Genomic DNA, 19,339 nt, shown 5'->3' on the forward strand with positions numbered 1-19,339 from the left:
CTGCCCAAAACCTGTCGCCCACAGATCTCTGCGTGGCTGGCTCCCTTCCTTCGGGTCTCTGCTCCGAGGCCTTTTCGGGTCACTTCCTGTGACCAGCGCCCTCTCCCCCAACACTTTCCACTGACTTACGGACTCGCCTTCTTACGGACTCGGCCACTGACATTTAAGGAGCACTTACGGTTTGCCAGGACTCTACATGAATCAACTCAGCTAATCACAATTCGAATAGGTGGGGACGATGATTAGTCTCATTGCGCGGACAGGAAACTGAGGCACAGAGAGGTTAAGCAACCTGCCCACAGTCACGCAGCCTGGAGGCCCTGAACTTGGATTTGGGAAGTCAGCCTTCTCTACCACGGCAGAGACCTTCTTTTGTTCACTGCTGTATCCCCAGCTCCTGGCCCACAAAAGATGCTCAAGAAATATGTGTGGAATGAATGAGAGCCTGAGCTTCTCCCCCTCCCTGCACCACTCGGGAATAGCCAGATCGGCTCTGGCGCGACTTTCTCAGCCCCTGTCCACCTCCAGCTCCGCCGACGGCCGCCACTTGGGTCTCTGACCGCGCCCCATCCCTGCAGCCCCGCCTCCCCGGAGGGCCCCACCTTCCTCGCCGGGCCCCGCCCCAGACTCCCCATCCCTCCGCGGAAAGCACACGCACCTGGGCACGTTGATCTCCCGGTGCGCCCGCGGGGCCCGGGACGCCTTGCTGAAGGCCACTTTGGCGCCGACGCCCACGGCCAGGGCGAAGCTGATGACCCCGCACACGACGTAGGCTGTGCTGCCCCCGGGGCCCTCGCCCCCGCGGCCTCCGGCCCCCCCCGCCCGGCCCCCTTCCAGCCACCCGGCCTGGCCGGGGCCTGGTCCCCCGCCCGCACCCCCAGCGCCCCCAGCGCCCCCGGCTAGCGGCGGCGGCGTGGTGGCCCAGCGCGGCGTGTCGTAGTTGGAGCAGGAGGCCTGCGCCAGGCGCATGTGGCGGTGCTCGCAGCAGAAGCGGTAGTGGCAGGTGCCGCAGCAGAAGCGGTAGGAGCCGGTGCTGCAGTTGAACGTGGCGTCGTACTGGCCCATGACATCGTAGTAGCCGTGGCAGAGCTCCGCGGGAGGGGGCGCCCGGGCCGCCGCGCCCGCCCCGCCCGCGGAGCCGGTCCTGGTGCCGTTGGCGCCCGGGCTCGCCGCGCCCCCGCCGCCCGTCAGCGCCCCGGTCAGGCGCCGCAGGTGCGCCAGCAGGGCGGGCAGCGGGCCCGGGGGCTCGGCGCTCGTGGCGTTGGACGGGCGCGCCCCGGCCTGGCCGGCGCTAGAGGCCAGGAGTACGAGGAGCAGGAGGGCCGGCATGGGGCGTGCAGGGGGTCGCACAGGGTCGCCAGGCTGCGGGGAGAACGAGAGCAGAGGTTGGAGCGCTGGGCGGGAGAGAGACGGTCAGACGGTGAGAAACGTGGAGGTGGGTGGGTGGGCGGGGGGCGCCAGAGGGTGGGCTGGGGGCCCAGAGGGTGCGGAGCAACAGGCGCCGGGAGGCAGGAAGGGCGGAGGGAGCCGCGCTGCGTGGGCCCAAGTTGGCCGCCCCACGCGCGGTGGGCGGCGATTGGGGAGCAATGGAAACGCGCTAGGGCACGGCCGGGGGAGAGAAACGAGCAGGGGCGGAGAGAACCGGGATCGGGCGAGAGATGAATGGGGAGAAGAGATTGGGAGGGTCGACAGACACCAGAGGGTGTGCAGACAAGAGGACAGGAAGCGAGGCGAGGCGCGAGGTGAGGAGAGAAACGGGGGCGGCCCGAGGAGAGGGCAGGGGAGGCAGCCGAGGGAGCGCAGGGAGGGAAGGGGAGGGAGGGAAGGGTGGAGAGGGTGGGAAGGGGAGTGGGGGCCGGGGAGGGAAGGAAGGGAGACAGATGAGGGGTGGGTGGGAAAGGAGGAGTCAGGGAGCCTGGGAAGGGGGGAGGAAAGAAGGGGGGGGAGAGGGAGAGAGAGAGAAGTTGAGAATTTGAGTTTATAGACCCGGCAAGTAGGAATAGGCAGTGCACGGCTTTTCAACTGACATTCGGGGACTGATCCTGCTTTGTGGTGAGAGCCTGTCTCACTGCAGAATGTTTAGCAGCGCCCTCTCGATGCCAGGATTCCCCCCAGCTGTGACAATGTAAGATGCTTCCAGGCATTGCCAAATGTGCCCCTGGTGGGAGGAGGCCACAGCTGCCCCGGTGGAGAGTCACCGACTTACACGGTAAGGTCCTCAGTGCCCCCAAATGCCAGTCTCTCTCCTTTATTTATGTCTTGATAATCAAGGGATCTCTTGTCTGTGTCTCTCTCTCCTGTTCTTGCTCCTCTCTCTCTCCCTCTCTCTCTCTCTCCCTCTCTCTCTCACACACATACACACACTACGCTTACGGTGTTGGGTTTGAAGTGTCTCTGTCCACAGTTGAACCACAGCAAGGCGGTTTATCTCCCTGCTGGACCTCCTGCCTGCTGCCTCACATTGACTGGCTCTTATCTAAGCGCCCTGTGTTCCCCCAGCTGTAAAGTGGGGATGAGGATGGTTATCTGAGTGGGCAGGAGGATGAACTGAGTGAAGATACGGACAGAGCTTAGAACAGTGCCGGGCACATTGCAGGTGAAATATGAAAGCGTTCGCTGCTGCTGCTATTTCAGAGGGAAGATACAGGATGAGAAAGGGTCGTCCAGGTGCAGTGGTTCACGCCTGTAAATCCCAGCACTTTGGGAGGCCAAGGTGGGCAGATCGCTCAAGCAGGAGACCAGCTTGGAGAACACAGCAAAACCCTGTCGTTACACACACACACACACACACACACACACACTAGCCAGGCGTGATGGTGCACACCAATAGTCCCACATACTCAGGAGGCTGAGGTGGGAGGATCACTGGAGCCCCAGAGATCAAGGCTACAGGGGGCTGTGATTGCACCACCACACTCCAGCCTGGATGATAGAGTGAGACCTTGTCTCAAAAAAGAGAGAAAAGGTGATGGAGAAGAGAGGTGGGAGTGGGGGGCCAGGTGGGGCTGGTCTTCCAGCTGTTTCTATGGCAACAGTCCAGCCAAGTCCTAGACCACCCCCTTTCCCCCCCCCACCCAACCTGGAGGGATAATGGGGGTGGGGAAGATGGCTGGCCTCAGTTCCAGGAGAAGGAGAGATCTGAGCTCCACCTGCAGGTTTGGGGTGACTGCCCACAGGGTCTCACGTTTCCCCTCTGCAAGACCCTGATGCTAACAGCCCTGCCCTGAGAGGCAGCCGGGAGGCTGCCACGGAGCTTCCCAGGACCCCGCACGCCGTGCAGATGTGCATTCGTTCTGCAAATCTTCATTCAATGTCTCCTGAGCAGCCTCCCTGGCATGAGGATGCAGCAGTGAATGAGCCCACAAGGTCCCTGCCTCTATGGGGTTTACGGGCCAGTAAGGGGACACGGTCAGCAGATGGACGCAAATGAATGGGACCTAGAGGAAATATGAAGGAATGATGAATGAAGCCGTGAAAAATGAGAGCAGCATAAAGGGATGGGGGTAGATGGGACTGAGTCAATAAATATCAGTTGGTGCCATTTTCTGTTCTATGCCTCTTCCCATCGCCTGTGTGCCTAGAGACCACACCACTGTCAACAATACTGCTGGCAGTGGGGATGGGCAGGGGTTGGAAGGTGAGCCTCCCGGAGCCCCAGTTAGCTCCATCTCCTTCCCTTGTGGGGCCTCAACTTTCCTTTTCACCTCCAGCTTGGACCCTCCCCTGACTGTGCTAGAATACCCCACTGCCCCCTGGACACTTCCACTTGGGTGTTTAATGGGAGTCTTAGAAGTGGCTTGGCCTACACTGTGGAAGAGAGTTTGGCAGTTCCTTAAAAAGCTAACCAGCATTACCATGCACTTCCACTCCACAGAGCGTACCCCGAGGAGTTCACAACATGTGTCCACACAAAACTTACCCTGGGATGTTCATAGCAGTGCCTTGCATGACAGCCAGACACTGGGGACAATGTGAGCACACAGCAGAGGAGGAGTGGACAAACCGACTGCGGCCTACCCTCACAGTGGAATATTACTCAACCATGAAAAGGGAGAAGGGCTGAGATACAAGCCGCAACATGCACAAACCTTGAAGACATTACAGTCAGTGGAAAAGGCCAGCCACAAAGCTCATGTAGCATATGATTTCACTAAGATGAAATGTCACCATAGTCAAATCCATAGACACAGAAAGCCGATTAATAATTGTGCAGAGCTGGGGACAGGGGCATGGGGAGTGACCGCTAATTGGTGCCAGGCCTCTCTGGTGAGGAAGATGCCCTGGAACTAGATAGTGTGATGGCTGCACAACCTCATGAATGTGCTAATGCCACTGAAATAGTTATAAAGGACACAGGGGCTGTAGTGGCGCACAACTGTAATTGCAGCACTTTGGGAGGCTGAGGCAGGTGGATCACTTGAGGTCAGTAGTTTGCAACCAGCCTGGCCAACATGGTGAAACCCCATCTCTACTAAAAATACCAAATTAGCCGGTCATGGTGGCGGGCGCCTGTAATTCCAGCTACTTGGGAGGCTGAGGCAGGAGAATCTCTTGAATCTGGGAGGCGGAAGTTGCTGTGAGCCGAGATCGCGACACTGCACTCCAGCCTGGCAGCAAAGTGAGACTCCATCTCAAAAAAAAAAAAAAGGAAACAGGTTGGATGGTATCGAACACTTCCGTATCGACACTCTGGTTCCTGTCACAGCCGGAATAAAATTCCAGTTCTGCCAGGAGTTCCTCTTCTCATCCTTTCCTTTCCCTTCATACCTTCCAAGTTCATGCTCAAGAGGCTCCCGCCTTCCTGCCTGTGCACCTGCTGCTCCCTTCATCTGGGAGCCCCTTGCTTCCCACCCATCCTGGTCTGGCCTGTCTTCAGGGTGACCCTCACATGTCATTTCAGCAGCCTAGTGGTAACAGCAGCCCCAGACATGCTCCCAATTCTCTGCTGGCCACATATATGTGTATTGACACACTCATTTCAGATGAGGACACTGACGTTCCAAGAGGTCCCATCATTTGCCTGAGTCCCAAGGTGCCAAATAGTTGGGGCTGGGCTTTGAACTCAGGTCTTTGAGCACTGTGACCTGTAGTGCATGGATGCCTTTGTTCCTCACAAAGAGAGACATCCCTTCCAGAAGTTGCACATGCATGCAGCTCTGTGGATTCTTTCATTTACTAAGGGCTGCCATGTAGGGTTGAGCAGGTTGTGCACTGCACAAGGGGGTCTGACTGAGAGGCTGAAATCCTGCTGGGCTCTCCTCCCCAAGGCGTGTGCCAGTGGGGTTGCATCCGTCTGGGGTAAGGAGTGCCCTTTTCAAATGCACACGAGGGTGCCATCTGCCTGCCAAACCACAGACCTGGGAGAGCGGATTGGACTAGGTGGGGGGTGCCTTTGTCTCATCTGCACAGAGGCTGCTGTATGGGCTGGCGGTTCTGCTCACTCCCCATTCTGTGCCTCCGCCGGCTCCGTGGACACTCTCTCTGCCTCTGCTAGGATCCCACTGGCTCCTCCAACTGCAAGCACGTGGTGCACACACCAGGGAGACGCAGCTCCAGGCCATTGACAACTCCAAGGGGACAGGGAGGGAGAGCGGAAGCAGCACGCACCTCCCCTCAAACTCAGTGATACCCCCAGATACACCACACACAGACCACACATACATGCCACACACACCACATACACTCCACATACACAGACCATACACATACATACACCACAGACACCCCCCACACCCCCACACACATTCCACGTATACAGACCACACATACACACACCATAGACACACACCACACAACACACACACACCCCACACCACATACACAGACCACACATACACACACACACACCATAGACACACACCACACACCACATACACAGACTGTAACACACCACCCACACCCCACACACATACACACACCCCACACCACATATACAGACCACACATACACACACACACACACACCATAGACACACACCACACACCACATACACAGACTGTAACACACCCCCCACACCCCACACACATACACACACCCCACACCACATATACAGACCACACATACACACACACACACATCATAGACACACAACACACAACATACACACCCCACACCACATACACAGACCACACATACACACACACACCATAGACACACAACACACAACACACACCCCACACCACATACACAGACTGTAACACACCCCCCACACCCCACACACATACACACACCCCATAGACACCACACATCACACACAACACACACCACACACATCACACACACAACACACACAGACCACACAGACAACACAAACACACAACACACCACACACAGATCACACACACAACACACCATAGACACACAACACACAACACACACCCCACACCACATACACAGACCACACATACACACACAGACCATAGACACACAACACACAAACCCCACACCACATAGACTGTAACACACACCCCACACCCCACACACATACACACACCCCATAGACACCACACATCACACACAACACACACATCACACACACAACACACACAGACCACACAAACACACAACACACCACACACAGATCACACACACAACACACAACACACACACACACCACACGCACAGACCACACCCTGCACACACAACACACACATACCCCCACACCAGACACACACACCCCACACACACCACACACCACACACCATACACACCCCACACACAATACACACCCCCCACACACCACATGCAACATACACACCACACCACACAGGTCACACACACAACACACACAGATCACACACATACCCACACACATACCCCACACCATAGACACACCCTCTCACACACCACACACAAAACACACCACACACCATACAACACACACTGCACACAGATAACATACACAACACACACAGATCACACACATACCCACACACAGCACACACCACACACACCACACGCACAGACCACACCCTGCACACACAACACACACATGCCACACACATACCCCCCACGCCCCACACACAAAACACACACACCATACATACTACACACACACACACACAACATGCACACACCAAAGGCACATACAATGCACACACCACACACATGCACCCTACACCCCACACACTTTCCACGCACACCCTACACCCCACACACATACCACACATGCACACACCACACACACACACACACACACACACCCCACAGCTTCTCTATCCCTCCCCGTCAGGGCAGCACCTACAGGTAGGTGGAGAGAGGACTTGCACCTGCGGACAGTGGCTCCATCCAGACACGGGACGAATTCTTTTCTGACCTCACACAAAGCTGTGCAGACACCCCCTTCAGAACACACTGACATAGAGCCCGGGGCACCTGGACAGTCCCAGACACGACACGCAAGGACCTGGAGGCACACCTGCAGCGTCCTCCCAGCGCACGGACACACATACGCTCCACTCCATGTGGACTGCACATTTCAGCTCCACACTGGACCGCTGACAGCTCTGAGACAGGGCCAGGGACCTGTCCAACTCGGCTCCACGAGGGCCCGAGACCACACACATTGCAGCTCATGGCCAGGCAGCCTCGGGGGTGCACACACGTGTGCAAACACACCCTCACAGCGGTGGAGCGTCTGGAAGCAGCCATGTGACACCGCCACCCCATACCCGCCCCCACCTCGGATCTCACGCACACAAAGGCACTCTCCTCCTCCACAGCTGAGGGGGAGGGGCCGAGACCCCGTGCACCCTAGCTCAGGACCTGACAGACACACATATGGGGACACAGGTCAGAGAGCTGGACTGGGAGGGGTTCCTGGGTTCTGGGAGCTTCTCTCCCACCCCCACCAGCCCCTTGCCCAGCACTGTGCTACACACTCCACCTGCTGTGCTCCCTCCCAACCCTCCCAGCTGGGGGCTGGGGGCCAGAGTGCTCAGAAGCTCAGAGAAAGGGACACAGATACTGAAGGGGAAACAGAGTACCCAGGAGAGGGGGACAGAGACCCAGAGACAGGGGGACAGAGACCCAGAGAGAGAGGGGGAACAGAGACTCAGAGAGAGAGGGGGAGAGAGACCCCGAGAGGGGGACAGAGACCCATCGATGGAGAGAAGGGACAGAGACCCAGAGAGAGAGGGGGACAGAGACCCAGAGAGAGGGGAGGATAGAGACCCGGGGGGGGGACAGGGACTCAGACAGAGAGGGGGACAGAGACCCATCGAGAGAGGGGACAGAGACCCAGAGACGGGGGACAGAGACCCAGAGAGAGAGGGGGACAGAGACCCAGACAGAGAGGGGGACAGAGACCCAAAGAGAGAGGGGACAGAGACCCAGAGACAGGGGGACAGAGACCCAGAGACAGGGGGACATAGACCCAGAGAGAGAGGGGGACAGACCCAGAGAGAGGGGTGACAGAGACCCAGAGAGAGGGGAGGACAGGGATTCAGAGAGAGAGGGGGACAGAGACCCAGAGAGGGACAGACACGGGTGGGGGAGGGGCGGGAGACAAGTGCTCAGAGGGGACGCAGAGTCCTAGAGAAGTGGGGTTCGGAGACCCCGAGAAGAGAGAGAGCTGAGAGAGTAGGCGCCTCTGGGATCTTGGAGTTGGGCTGGAGCAGGGTCCTCAGCGGGTGGGCAGGGGCTGCAGGGCGGAGTGGAGATGGAGAGAGGCGGGGGCTGGGCCGGACGGGCGCGGGGTCCAAGTGGGAATGGTGGGGATCCTTTGGGGTTGACAGGTCGGTTTGGGGTAGGGATGTGTTCGAGAGGAGGCGGGCCCGTGAGGATGGGGAAAGCCCAGAGAGAAGGGGCAAGTTCCTGCTGGAGGGCGCAGGGACCCCAGTTCCAGGCGGCGGGGCGGGGAGACCCTGGGGGGCTGCGCGGGGGCGCCTTGCCTCGCGGGCCGCGGGGAAGGCAGGGACCGAGTGAGAGAGGAGGACCCTCTCCAGACCCGCAGCCCAGGAGGCGGCCGGTCCCGGCGCCCCCGCCCAGATCCCTGCGCCGCCGGCCCGCGCGCCTGTGTCTGGGTCTCTGCATCTCCGCGTCCCGGGGCGCCCGGTCCACGCCTCCTCCAGGACCCCCGCCTCCCCCGCCCGTCTCTGTCTCTACGGAGGTCTCAGTCCGAGTCTCTCGCAGCGGGTCTCCTGCACCCCGGCGTCCCTCTCCGCGTCTCTCGGTCCCGGCGCCTCTGCCTCGGGCTGTCCCCCTCTCCGAGCCTCAGTTCCCTGTGCGCCTCCATTTCCCTCCTGCCCCCGCCCGGTCTCCGTCTCCCCTCGGTCTCCACATCCCGCTCGTCTCTCCTCCCTGGCTCCATGGCTCTGTCTCTGCCCCGGGCTTGCTGTCGTCGGATCTCTGAGTGTCGGTGTCTCCACTCACCCCCGACCCGGACCCCCGAGCCCCCTTCCGGGTCCCCCACTCCCATTGAGGCCTGGGGTGGTGGGGTGGGGGGGCGCTGCGGCGGGAGCTGTGTGTTCCCAGCGCAAAATAGACTCCCGTTGCCATGGCGACGCGCGCGGGGCCTCCGAGACGCGAGGCTTCGGGCTGGGGGGTGAGGAGGGGGGACACCTGGATCCGGAAGGCGGGGGCCAGGGCCGCCGCCGCCCAGTCCCAGGGGCCCCTCCTACATCCCTGGGGAGAGGGGTGCTGGGCACTCCGACGCTGGGAGCCCGGGATCGGACCTCCTGGGAGGGGTCTGGGCTCCCAGGGTCGGCGGTGGGGGCTCCGATTGCCCAACGCGGGGCGGGCTGGCTGACAGCTCTGACGCCAGTGTCCCTGGGGACTCAGGGTTGGCCTCTCAGGTCCCCAAGATTGGGGAAGAGGCAAGGTTGCAAATCTGGAGGGGGGGCACCCCCTGGGGGGTCTGCAGAGTTCCAACTCCCAGATCTGCAGAATTCTGGGAGCCCCCATGTGGGTTCCAGAACTCCTGCGTCTGGGGAGCAGGGACTAGAAGGCTGGGCCATCAGCCCTTCCTTCCTTCCATCCGTCCATCCATCCTCCTATCCACATGCTTGTCTCTTCCTTCCTCCCCGTCTCCCCGTCCCCGTGCCTCAGTTTCCCCCCCGCACTGGGGTGCGGTCTCGCTCACCTCGGTTTCCGGATGCGGGACCCTTGGGGAGCCGGGGGCGGCGGCGTGGGGGGGCGGCGGCGGAGCGCGTGTCTGCCGGCAGCCTGGCTGGGCGCGCGCGCCGACGGGGGGCGACCCCGGCCGCAGTTCTCCTCCAAGCAGATGCGCCGCGTCCGTGCAGATGTGTCAGCCGCCAGCCCTCGCCTGTGCCTCGCGCCGGCTTCGAGCCGAGAAGAGGCACCTCCCCCTCCCCACCTGCTGGGGACCCCGCTTTCTCCCTCCTGCAGCCCCCAGTCGCCCCCGGGATCCCCCCCAACCCAAGAATGGTTTGGTCCACAGCCACATAAGTGTTTATTCTGCGAGTCCGAGTCCCACAGCCTGAGACTCTCCTTCCCCTCCCCTTCCCGCCCCGTGAAGTGGCCCGGGGCCGAGCCCCGCCTCCATCTCGGCTCAGCCAATTCCCGCCCAGCTCCCAGGAGTCTCATTTGCATTTCCGGGAGCAGCTGTCCAATAGGAAGCCAGCACCCTGCCCCCCCCCATCCCAAGGGGGCGGCACTCCTGGTGGACCGCACCACTCTAGGGATCCGGGGATGGGGGAAAGCGCCTCCTCTGAGGTCCGGGAGGCAGGAGGGTGGTCTTCCCTCAAGGCAGAGATGGAGTTCAGTGGAGGAGGGGGTTCTGGCCTTGGAAAAGGCCCAGCAGTCCGCTGTCTGGGGCGGGCTCCTTGATGAGCTTCTGGATCTGTAGGGGCGGGGGCGATGGGTCAGGACGAGTGAAGGGTCCTGATCTCCGTGGATGACAAGCGTGAGGGACACCTCTCCGTCCTCTTTTCCCGGACCTTCTGGGCAGCAGCTGCCCAGGACAACACTCCCTCTTCCCAAGACGCCTCCTGGGGCCTCCCTTTCATGGCACACGTCTGGTTGAGGTCCTGACTGCCTGCCATCTTGGTCTGCTCTGCTGGCTCGGGCCACTAAGGGTGCACAGCTCTGGGCTGGGGCTTCTGGGCTACACCTTCTTAAGTAACCTCATCTCTCCCATCCCTCTTCTGGGCCCTCAACCCCCAAATCCAACCTGGACTTTGCCCCTGAACCCCAGACTCACCTATCCAACCGCCTCTTTGATAGACATGAGCAACCAACCGCATTCACCCAACAGCAAGTCTCAGCAAGTTTATCTCCAGAAATTAAACATAATAATAAAGATGGCCCACGTCTGTAATCCCAGCACTTTGCAAGGCCGATGCGGGTGAATCACAAGGTCAGTAGTTCGAGACCAGCCTGACCAAAATGGTGAAACCCCGTTTCTACTAAAAAATACAAAAATTAGCTGGGCATGGTGGCACGTGCCTGTAATCCCAGCTACTTGGGAGGCTGAGGCAGGAGAAGTGCCTAAACCTGGGAGGCGGAGGTTGCGGTGAGCTGAGATTGTGCCACTGCACTGCAGCCTGGTGATGGAGCGAGACTCAGTCTCAATAATAATAATAATGAAGAAGAAAACAACGAAAAAGCCTGCATCCTCACTACCTCCCCCCTGGTCAAGCCCTCCTCACCACTTGCCCGCTACACCACACTCCCTAATCCACTGGCCACACGGTGCCAGAGAGAACTTTACAAACTGCCGATCGGATACGGCCAGCTCCCCTGCACAAAACCCTGATGGCTGCCTATGGCTGAAATCCCAAACCTTAGGGTGCTGGCTCCTTCCTGCCCGGCTCCTCCCTCCCAGTGCTCACTGCAGCCTGCTACAGCTCCTTGGACAAGGAAAGTGCAGTCCCACCTCCCCTGAGAACACTGTGAATGCCTGATGCCCCCTTCCCCTGCAGGCCGGAATTCAGGGCCCCTGCCACTCTCAATCATCCCTCGGCAACCCCTGGCCCAGCTGCAGGCCACAACGTGTCCCTGAACAGGGACTGATGCGGACTCCAGGGCTCTCCACAGTGGCTGGCACAGAGTGGGGGCTCAGTGAATTCCCACAGAACTGAAGTAGAAGGAAGGCAGAGAGCAGACCTGGGAAGGCCTGGGAATGTCAAGTCTGGGGCTGCTTCAGCATCCTGAGGGCCAAGGGCTTTACGCAGGGGACCCAGTGCCAGGCTGAGCCCGGTAGCAAGGCAGCCACTCTTCCTGAGGGCTAAGGGCTTCATGCAGGGGACCCAGTGCCTGGCTGAGCCGGGTAGCAGGGCAGCCACTCTTCCTGAGGGCTAAGGGCTTCATGCAGGGGACCCAGTGCCTGGCTGAGCCCGGTAGCAGGGCAGCCACTCTGGCGGCGGGTGTGGAGTCTGAGAAACCAGAGGAGGGCCACCCGGGCCTGATGGGGCAGAGGCAGAGGAGATGGGGAGTTGGGGATGGGTGTGGGTGGGCCAAGGGGCTTCGACCCACCAGGTCTCTGCTGACCTGTTCTTCCCGAGTGTCCGCCCGGTCCCTCCCTCCTTCAGTTCACGATAAAGTTACTTGCTCCAGGACACCCCCCGGACCATCCACTACAAGCCCCCTCCTCTGTGCCCCGACCCTCGGGACCGCCTACCCGTTTTATCTTTCTCTGTGGTTCCTGCGGTTCCATCTGCCGGCTCCTTTCATGGATTTATGGCAGTGTCAGTGACCAGCAGCCTCCCCTCCAAGAACCTGGCACCCCCTGCTGGTGCCGGATGTATCCCGAGAGCCCAAAGACAAGGCCTCTGCCAGATGCAGGGGAGGTGGAGGCGGCTGCGGGGGGTATTACCTCTTTGAACTTGGGGTTGGCGGCATCACCCACAAGCTGCAGAATGAGACCTTCGCTGGTGGAGAGGAAGGCACCACTTTGTCGCATGCGGGCCAGCGCCACCAGCCGGTCCACCTGGCTGCGAGTGGAAGAGAGGGAGGGAGGGTCGGTGTGGATGCTGCAGCCCAGACACCCAGACACACTGGCACCCTGGCGGGAATGCCACCTGTGGCCCCCATGTGCACCCGCCCAGGGAGGAACCCTCTCACCTGCGTGAGGAGCAGGCATCCACCACCACGTGCACCTGCAGCCCCCGGTCCAGGAGGTCCAGGGTTGTGTTCTGTAGGTAGAGAGAGGCGGGGGCCAACCCCGGATAAGAACAGGGGTCCTGGGTAAGGAAGTGGGGATGCTGGGTCAGAATTAGGGGCCCAGAATGGGGAGGAGGGAGGCCCGGATCAGAGCTGGTCAGGAGGGGATCCAGGATGGGATGGGCCCACAGGTAAGGACAGAGGGCCATGTCAGGGGGGTCCTGCAGGGAAGTCGAGGTTTCTGGTCAGGGAAGGAGGTTCTATTTAGGATGGGGGTCCCAGGTGAAAATGAGGGACTGCTGGGGTCAGTCAGCATCTCACCAAGATGCAGGCCTGCGCCTCAATGCCGCAGAGCAGCACGGATTCCAGCTGGGGCCGGCTGTCCAGCTCCTGCCGCAGGGCGGGCACCATGCTGAAGCAGGTCTTGCTCAGTGGCTGCAGGCCCTCAGCCCCCAGCTCGGGCACTGTGGGGCCCAGGCCTTGTGGGTACTGCTCCGTCAGCATGACTGGTACCTCCAGCAGCCGGGCCACCTGTGCCAGTGATGGGGAAGAAAGGTCAGGGTCTGAGGGAGGAGGGCCTGGGCCTGGACTTCTGGGTCTGAAGGAGGAGGAGCTGGGCCTGGACTCCTGGGTCTGAGGGAGGAAGAGCTGGGCCTGGACTCCTGGGTCTGAGGGAGGAGGAGCTGGGCCTGGACTCCTGGGTCTGAGGGAGGAGGGGACTACACCTGGGTCTGAGGGAGGAAGAGCTGGGCCTGGACTCCTGGGTCTGAGGGAGGAAGAGCTGGGCCTGGACTCCTGGGTCTGAAGGAGGAGGAGCTGGGCCTGGACTCCTGGGTCTGAGGGAGGAGGAGCTGGGCCTGGACTCCTGGGTCTGAAGGAGGAGGAGCTGGGCCTGGACTCCTGGGTCTGAGGGAGGAGGAGCTGGGCCTGGACTCCTGGGTCTGAGGGAGGAGGAGCTGGGCCTGGACTCCTGGGTCTGAGGGAGGAGGGGACTACACCTGGGTCTGAGGGAGGAAGAGCTGGGCCTGGACTCCTGGGTCTGAAGGAGGAGAAGTTGGGCCTGGATTCTGAAGGTGGAGGACTGAGCGTGGATCCTGGGTCTGAGGGTGGAGGGCAGAGCCTGGATCCTGGGTCTGAGGGTGGAGGGTGGAGACTGGATGCTGGGTCTGAGGGTGGGGTCCCTGAGGTCATACCCTGAGCATGCGGGCAGCCACTGAGACGATCTGTGGGAAGTAGGCGATTTTGTGGCGAAATTTCTCCTGCATGTCACACAGGAACAGGATAGAGGATCCTGGGAAGACTCGGCCTAGGCTGGGCCTGGCAGCCGCCATTTTCTGGGGGTGGGCAGAGGGTGCTGGGTCAGGCCTGAGGGCTCCTCCCAGCATTTTCAGTTGGCATCCAGGGTCCTTGCACTCAGAGCCTTGCAGGGCCCATGCCAACCTTCTTCCCACCTCCAGGGCTCTGCGTCTGCTGTTCCCCCGGTCTGGGATGGGCTTTGTTATTTCTGTCCTGTTCGGCAGGGAGGTGACTTCTTGGGAAGCCTTCTGGGCCACGTCCACACGTGGCTCTGGGTGTTCCGCTCCCGCTCCTGCCTTCTCTTAGGTGGGGACTGTGCTCGTCGAGTGCTTCGTGATCCCGATTACCATCATCCCCAAAACGGGAGATTCTGCTGGGCGTCCTCCTGCATCTCGCCAGCCCACACCCCAGGGAGTCCTGAACGAAGGGTCCATTCTGATCCTCACCCTGCCCCAAGAGGAAACTGAGGCCATATTCTTCAGCTGTGGAAAGGAAGTCCTGGCACAGGCCACAGCATGGACAGACCTCGACACAAAAGCCACAGTGTGTGCCATCCCATTTACCTGAGATGCCCAGAACAGGCAAATCTGCAGACAGAAGGTAGATGAGGCAGAGTGCCATGGCTCAGGCCTGTAACCCCAGCACTTTGGGAGGCCGAGGCAGACAGATCACCTGAGTTCAGGAGTTCAAGACCAACCTGGCCAATATGGCGAAACCCCATCTCTATTAAAAATACAAAAATTAGCCAGGCGTGGTGCTGCACGCCCGTAATCCCAGCTACTCGGGCGGCTGGGGCAGGAGAACAGCTAAAAACCCAGGATGCAGAGGTTGCAGTGAGCCGAGATCGCACCACTGCACTCCAGAGTGAGACTCTGTCTCAAAAAAAAAAAAAAAGAGAAAGCAGATGGGTGGCTGCCAGGGGCTGTGGCAGGGAGGAGTTCAGGGTGACTGCTGAGGGGCGTAGCGTTTCCGTTTGGGATGGTGAAAAGGCTCAGGCGCTCCGTGGTGACAGCTGCACATCATGACCCTATGAATGCCACTCCACTGTGCGTTTCCAGATGACTAAAAGGGTATGTTTTATGTTAAGTGCATTTTACCACAATAAACAAAGAAAAAGAAAAAGGACAGGCCGCTGGAGCCCCCTGGCCAGTGACTCTTTTGCAGGGGAGGAAACCTCGACCCGGAGGGCCCGTTAACCTGCCCTAGGTCCTGCAGCCATGCAGGGCACACCTGACTTCCAGTTGGCCAGAGCATCTCCACCGTCAGCGCGCCTACACCGCAGGGGCCCTGTGCCAGCATGCCTCGGCCTGTGTCCCTAGGACGCTTGTGTTTCTGGGTCCCCGCGTTCGGGCTGGGCTTTTGTCTGTAGCTGTCTCGCCGTCTGTGTGTACGATTTGTTGGTACTCACTCATTTATTCATTAATTCGCCAGCGAAATGGGAGACCCTATAGGCTCATTGGAAGCCAGACAGGAGGTGTTCCGGGAAGCTGAGGGAGGCAGGGCTCACAAGGAGCTGCGCTTTCCAAAGCTGGGTAGTGAGGACACTGGTATTCATTCTCTTTCCTTCTCTCTCTTCCTGGCCTCAAGCAATGCTCCTGCCTTGGCCTCCCAAACTGCTGTATTATTTTTCTCTTTCTTTTTTTGAGACAAGGTCTCATGGTGTCACCTAGGTTGGAGTGCTCCCTGCATCCTTCAACTCCTGGGCTCCAGTGATCATCCCACCTCAGCCTCCCAAGGAGCTACAGGTGCATGCCACCACACCTGGCTAATTTTTGTATTTTTAAATTTTTAGAGACAGGGTCTTACTATGTTGCCCAGGCTGGCCTCAACTTCCTGGGCTCAAGCGATCCTCCCACCTCAGCCTCCCAAAGTGCTGGGATTACAAGCGCGAGCCACCGCGCTTTGCCTATTATTCTTTGAACAAAATCTATCTACCACAGTAAATGTTTTCTATGTGTACTGTATCTCAAATTTAAAAACGAACAAATGGCTAAAATGGTGAATTTTATGTTGTGCAAATTTTAGCTCATTAAATAAAATGGAATGGAAACTCCCTCTGTAACAAAGCCACAGTGAATTAATCACATAATTACAACCGTGATAAGTGCTGAGATTTCCAGGGAGCCAGATCTAGCTTGGCAGGGGCTGCTATGTTCTCCCAGAGGAATTGAAGACAGAAAAATGATCTTTTCGAGGTCAGCCGCGGTGGTAATCCCAGCATTGGGAGGCCAAGGTGGGTGGATCACGAGGTCAGGAGCTTGAGACCAGCCTGGCCAACATGGTGAAACCCCCGTCTCTACTAAAAATACAAAAAAATTAGCCAGTCATGGTGGTGGGTGCCTGTAATCCCAGTTGCTCAGGAGGCTGAGGCAGGAGAATCGCTTGAACCTGGGAGGTGGAGGTTGCAGTGAGCTGAGATCACGCCATTGCACACCAGCCTGGGTGATAGATCGAGACTCTGTCTCAAGAAAAAAAAGATCTTTTTAGAAAACACAAAGCTGACTATTACTACCCGGTCTCAAACTCCCTGTGGCTTCTCTCTGTCCTTAGGACTAAGATGCAGATGCCCCCTTTCTCCCCACACAGCCCAGCCACATCCGCCTCTGCCTCTACAACAGCCCTTGCCGTTTCCTCCCCCTGGAGTGACCCTCTCAGGCCCACTCATGTGCTAATTCTTCCTCCCCTGAGCAGCAGGCAGGACCTGGGACACCCAGACCCCAAAGGATGGTTCTGAGGGAACCAGAAGCTGGAGATCTGACAGGTGGGTCACAAGGGCCCTGGAGCCTCTCTGCTGAGGGCAGTGGGGAGCCATGGAGGGGCCATCTGGGGGTCGGCATGTCCAAAAGCCTAGGACAGGCATCTGTAGCACCCAGGAGCTCCCCCCTGGCCTGGCAGGAGTGTGGGTTGCAACAACTCCTAGGGAGAGCGGAGCAGACACATTTCTCAAAATGATGAATACACAAAGCCTCTGAACGCAGAAGTTGCTCCTAAGCATTTAGCAACGACACAAGGTTAGTCATTACAGGACTCTTCCCCAGAGCAAAGGTGCAGAAGGAAGTATCCATGTCCACAATTCGGATACCGGTTATGTAAGTCACGGCATAACTACACTCTGGTATTCCTTGCAAGCCAGGAAAAATTACGAGGAAGCTCTTTAAGTAACCATATGAAAACATGTTTGAGAGAAGTGAAAAAGAAGCAGAACACTGTGTATGGAATGCTCCTTTTTGTGCCAGAAAAAAAAAGGGAGAGAAAATGTGTCTGTGTCGCATATATCTGTATCTGCTATCTCTGGCAAACAAGGAACGGGAGACAGGTGGGTGAACCAGGCACTGGGGAACGGAGTGCAGGAGCCTCGATTTTCACTGGGTCCTATTCTGTCTCTTCTGAATTCTGCACAATGTGCAACAGGTTGTCTAGTCAACGCTATCTACAATCGAGGGTTTATGTGAAGCCCAAACCCAGCAAAACGGATCTGTGGTTGCCCAGGGACCAGTGATGGAAATGGCCATGGCGGGAGATCCTGGAATGCGGCGCGTGTTTGACTTTTTTCTTTGAATACTGTTTCTTTTTTTTTTTTTTTGAGACCAAGTTTCACTCTTGTGGCCCAGGCTGGAATGCAATGGCGAGATCTCAGCTCACTTGCAACCTCCGCCTCCCAAGTTCAAGCGATTCTCCTGCCTCAACCTCCCGAGTAGTTGGGAACAGGCACCCACCACCATGCCCGGCTAATTTTGTATTTTTAGTAGAGATGGGATTTCTCGATGTTGGTAAGGCTGGTCTCCAACTCCTGATCTCAGGTGGTCCACCCACCTCACCCTCCCAAAGTGCTGGGATTACAGGGGTAAGCCACTACACCCGGCCCTGGATACTGTTTAGACCAGCGTGCTCCCTTCGTAAACATTTATTTGAGCTGTGTATATGCAAACCGTATGATTTTCTGTATATGTGGTATCAGTCCATAAAAAGTTTTCAAATTGCAAAATACAAAGATGGCTTCATGGCCCCACTGGCGCAGCTGGACTGAAGACAAAGGCCAGAGAGGAGGAGGTTGGGGCTGGGGTCCAGTGGGACAGGGGAGAGAGATAGGAAGGGACAGGTGGGGCTGCAGGGAAAGTCGGGGAGGAAGGCCCCCAGTTTCTGGTTGGGCGAGGGGCATGACCTGAAGACTAATAGGGGATCCTGGAGAGGGAAACTGGTTTTGGGGAGGTGAAAAATTGGGGTGAGAGTGGGTGTTTATGAGAGAGAGAGGTCTGGGCTGGAGAGAGTTGGGCGTGTCCTGGGGAAGGAGGAGAGATTCAGCCTGGGTGGAGGGTACCCAAGGCACGGCTGGAGGTGGGCGGTAACAGGGGGGCGGGGTAGGGCTGTTTACTTCCCCACGAGGTCTCGGAAACCCAGCCTTGGAGCCCGGACTTTCTGGTTCTGTGACCCTGGGAAAGCTTCTCTCTGTCTTAGCCTCAGTTTCCCTGTCGAAGAGATGGGGATTAAACCTACCCACCCCGCAGGGCTGTTACAGAGGCGGCGAGAGCGACCCGGGGGACAGTTTGAGTCTCTGGCCAGCCAATTATGGCGGGGCCAGGTGGAGTCCTCTTTCTGGTCCTGTGACCTTGGCCCGGGGACGCCCGGGAAGAGCCTCAGTTTCCCCATCTGCTAGGCGTGAAGGTCGGTCTCCAAATAAGCGCCAGCAGCGAGAGGACTTACCCGGAAGGTGCCGGGTTCGGGCCTGGAACGGCCCCTCCGCACGTGAGGCTGGGGGCACCCTCACCTCTCTGCGCTCGGACAGCCACTCTGAGGCCTCTCCCGGGTTTCCTGGGGCGGGTCACCGTTTCGTTAGGGCTGGACACGTGGCCCACCCCCTGCAGCGTCCGCGTTCCGCCCACTTAGGGCCGAGCCGTCCAATCGACACTCATCATGCTCGCCTCCTCCTACTCCTCCTCCTCCTACCCCCCGCTCCGGCCAATCCGCATGTGCCACTGCCTCT

The 19,339-nt window shown here is 58.8% G+C and overlaps 2 protein-coding genes across 7 annotated transcripts in view; both read right to left on the reverse strand.

The window, feature by feature from the left end:
- Positions 1-10,450, reverse strand: part of SHISA7 (shisa family member 7) — a 22,594-nt gene extending 12,144 nt beyond the window's left edge. For 2 of the 4 annotated variants that reach the window (XM_035287532.3, XM_035287531.3), the window contains exons 1-2: positions 9,373-9,498; positions 659-1,362 (exon numbers count right to left, since the gene is read on the reverse strand). In XM_035287532.3, the coding sequence (XP_035143423.2) occupies positions 659-1,362; positions 9,373-9,498 (830 nt within the window). Of the gene's footprint in view, positions 1-658; positions 1,363-7,417; positions 9,499-10,081 lie in introns of those variants that run through there. The other 2 variants (XM_035287533.3, XM_078360917.1) reach the window with 2 other exon arrangements.
- Positions 10,399-19,160, reverse strand: ISOC2 (isochorismatase domain containing 2). 3 transcript variants are annotated; one of them, XM_002762507.6, is made up of 6 exons: positions 19,060-19,160; positions 14,256-14,396; positions 13,384-13,593; positions 13,024-13,094; positions 12,776-12,893; positions 10,399-10,801 (listed from the first exon to the last, which is right to left on the reverse strand). In XM_002762507.6, the coding sequence occupies exons 2-6, from the start codon at positions 14,391-14,393 to the stop codon at positions 10,721-10,723; spliced, it is 618 nt and encodes a 205-aa protein (XP_002762553.1). In that variant the 5' UTR covers positions 14,394-14,396; positions 19,060-19,160; the 3' UTR covers positions 10,399-10,720. The 3 variants fall into 3 exon arrangements, with proteins under 3 accessions (XP_002762553.1, XP_078217053.1, XP_078217054.1); XM_078360927.1 differs by having other exon boundaries at positions 14,256-16,816; XM_078360928.1 differs by lacking the exon at positions 13,384-13,593.
- Positions 19,161-19,339: the final 179 nt, after the last annotated feature.

The sequence above is a fragment of the Callithrix jacchus genome, chromosome 22 (genome assembly GCF_049354715.1).
Source record: "Callithrix jacchus isolate 240 chromosome 22, calJac240_pri, whole genome shotgun sequence".
Classification (NCBI taxonomy): Eukaryota; Metazoa; Chordata; class Mammalia; order Primates; family Cebidae; genus Callithrix; species Callithrix jacchus.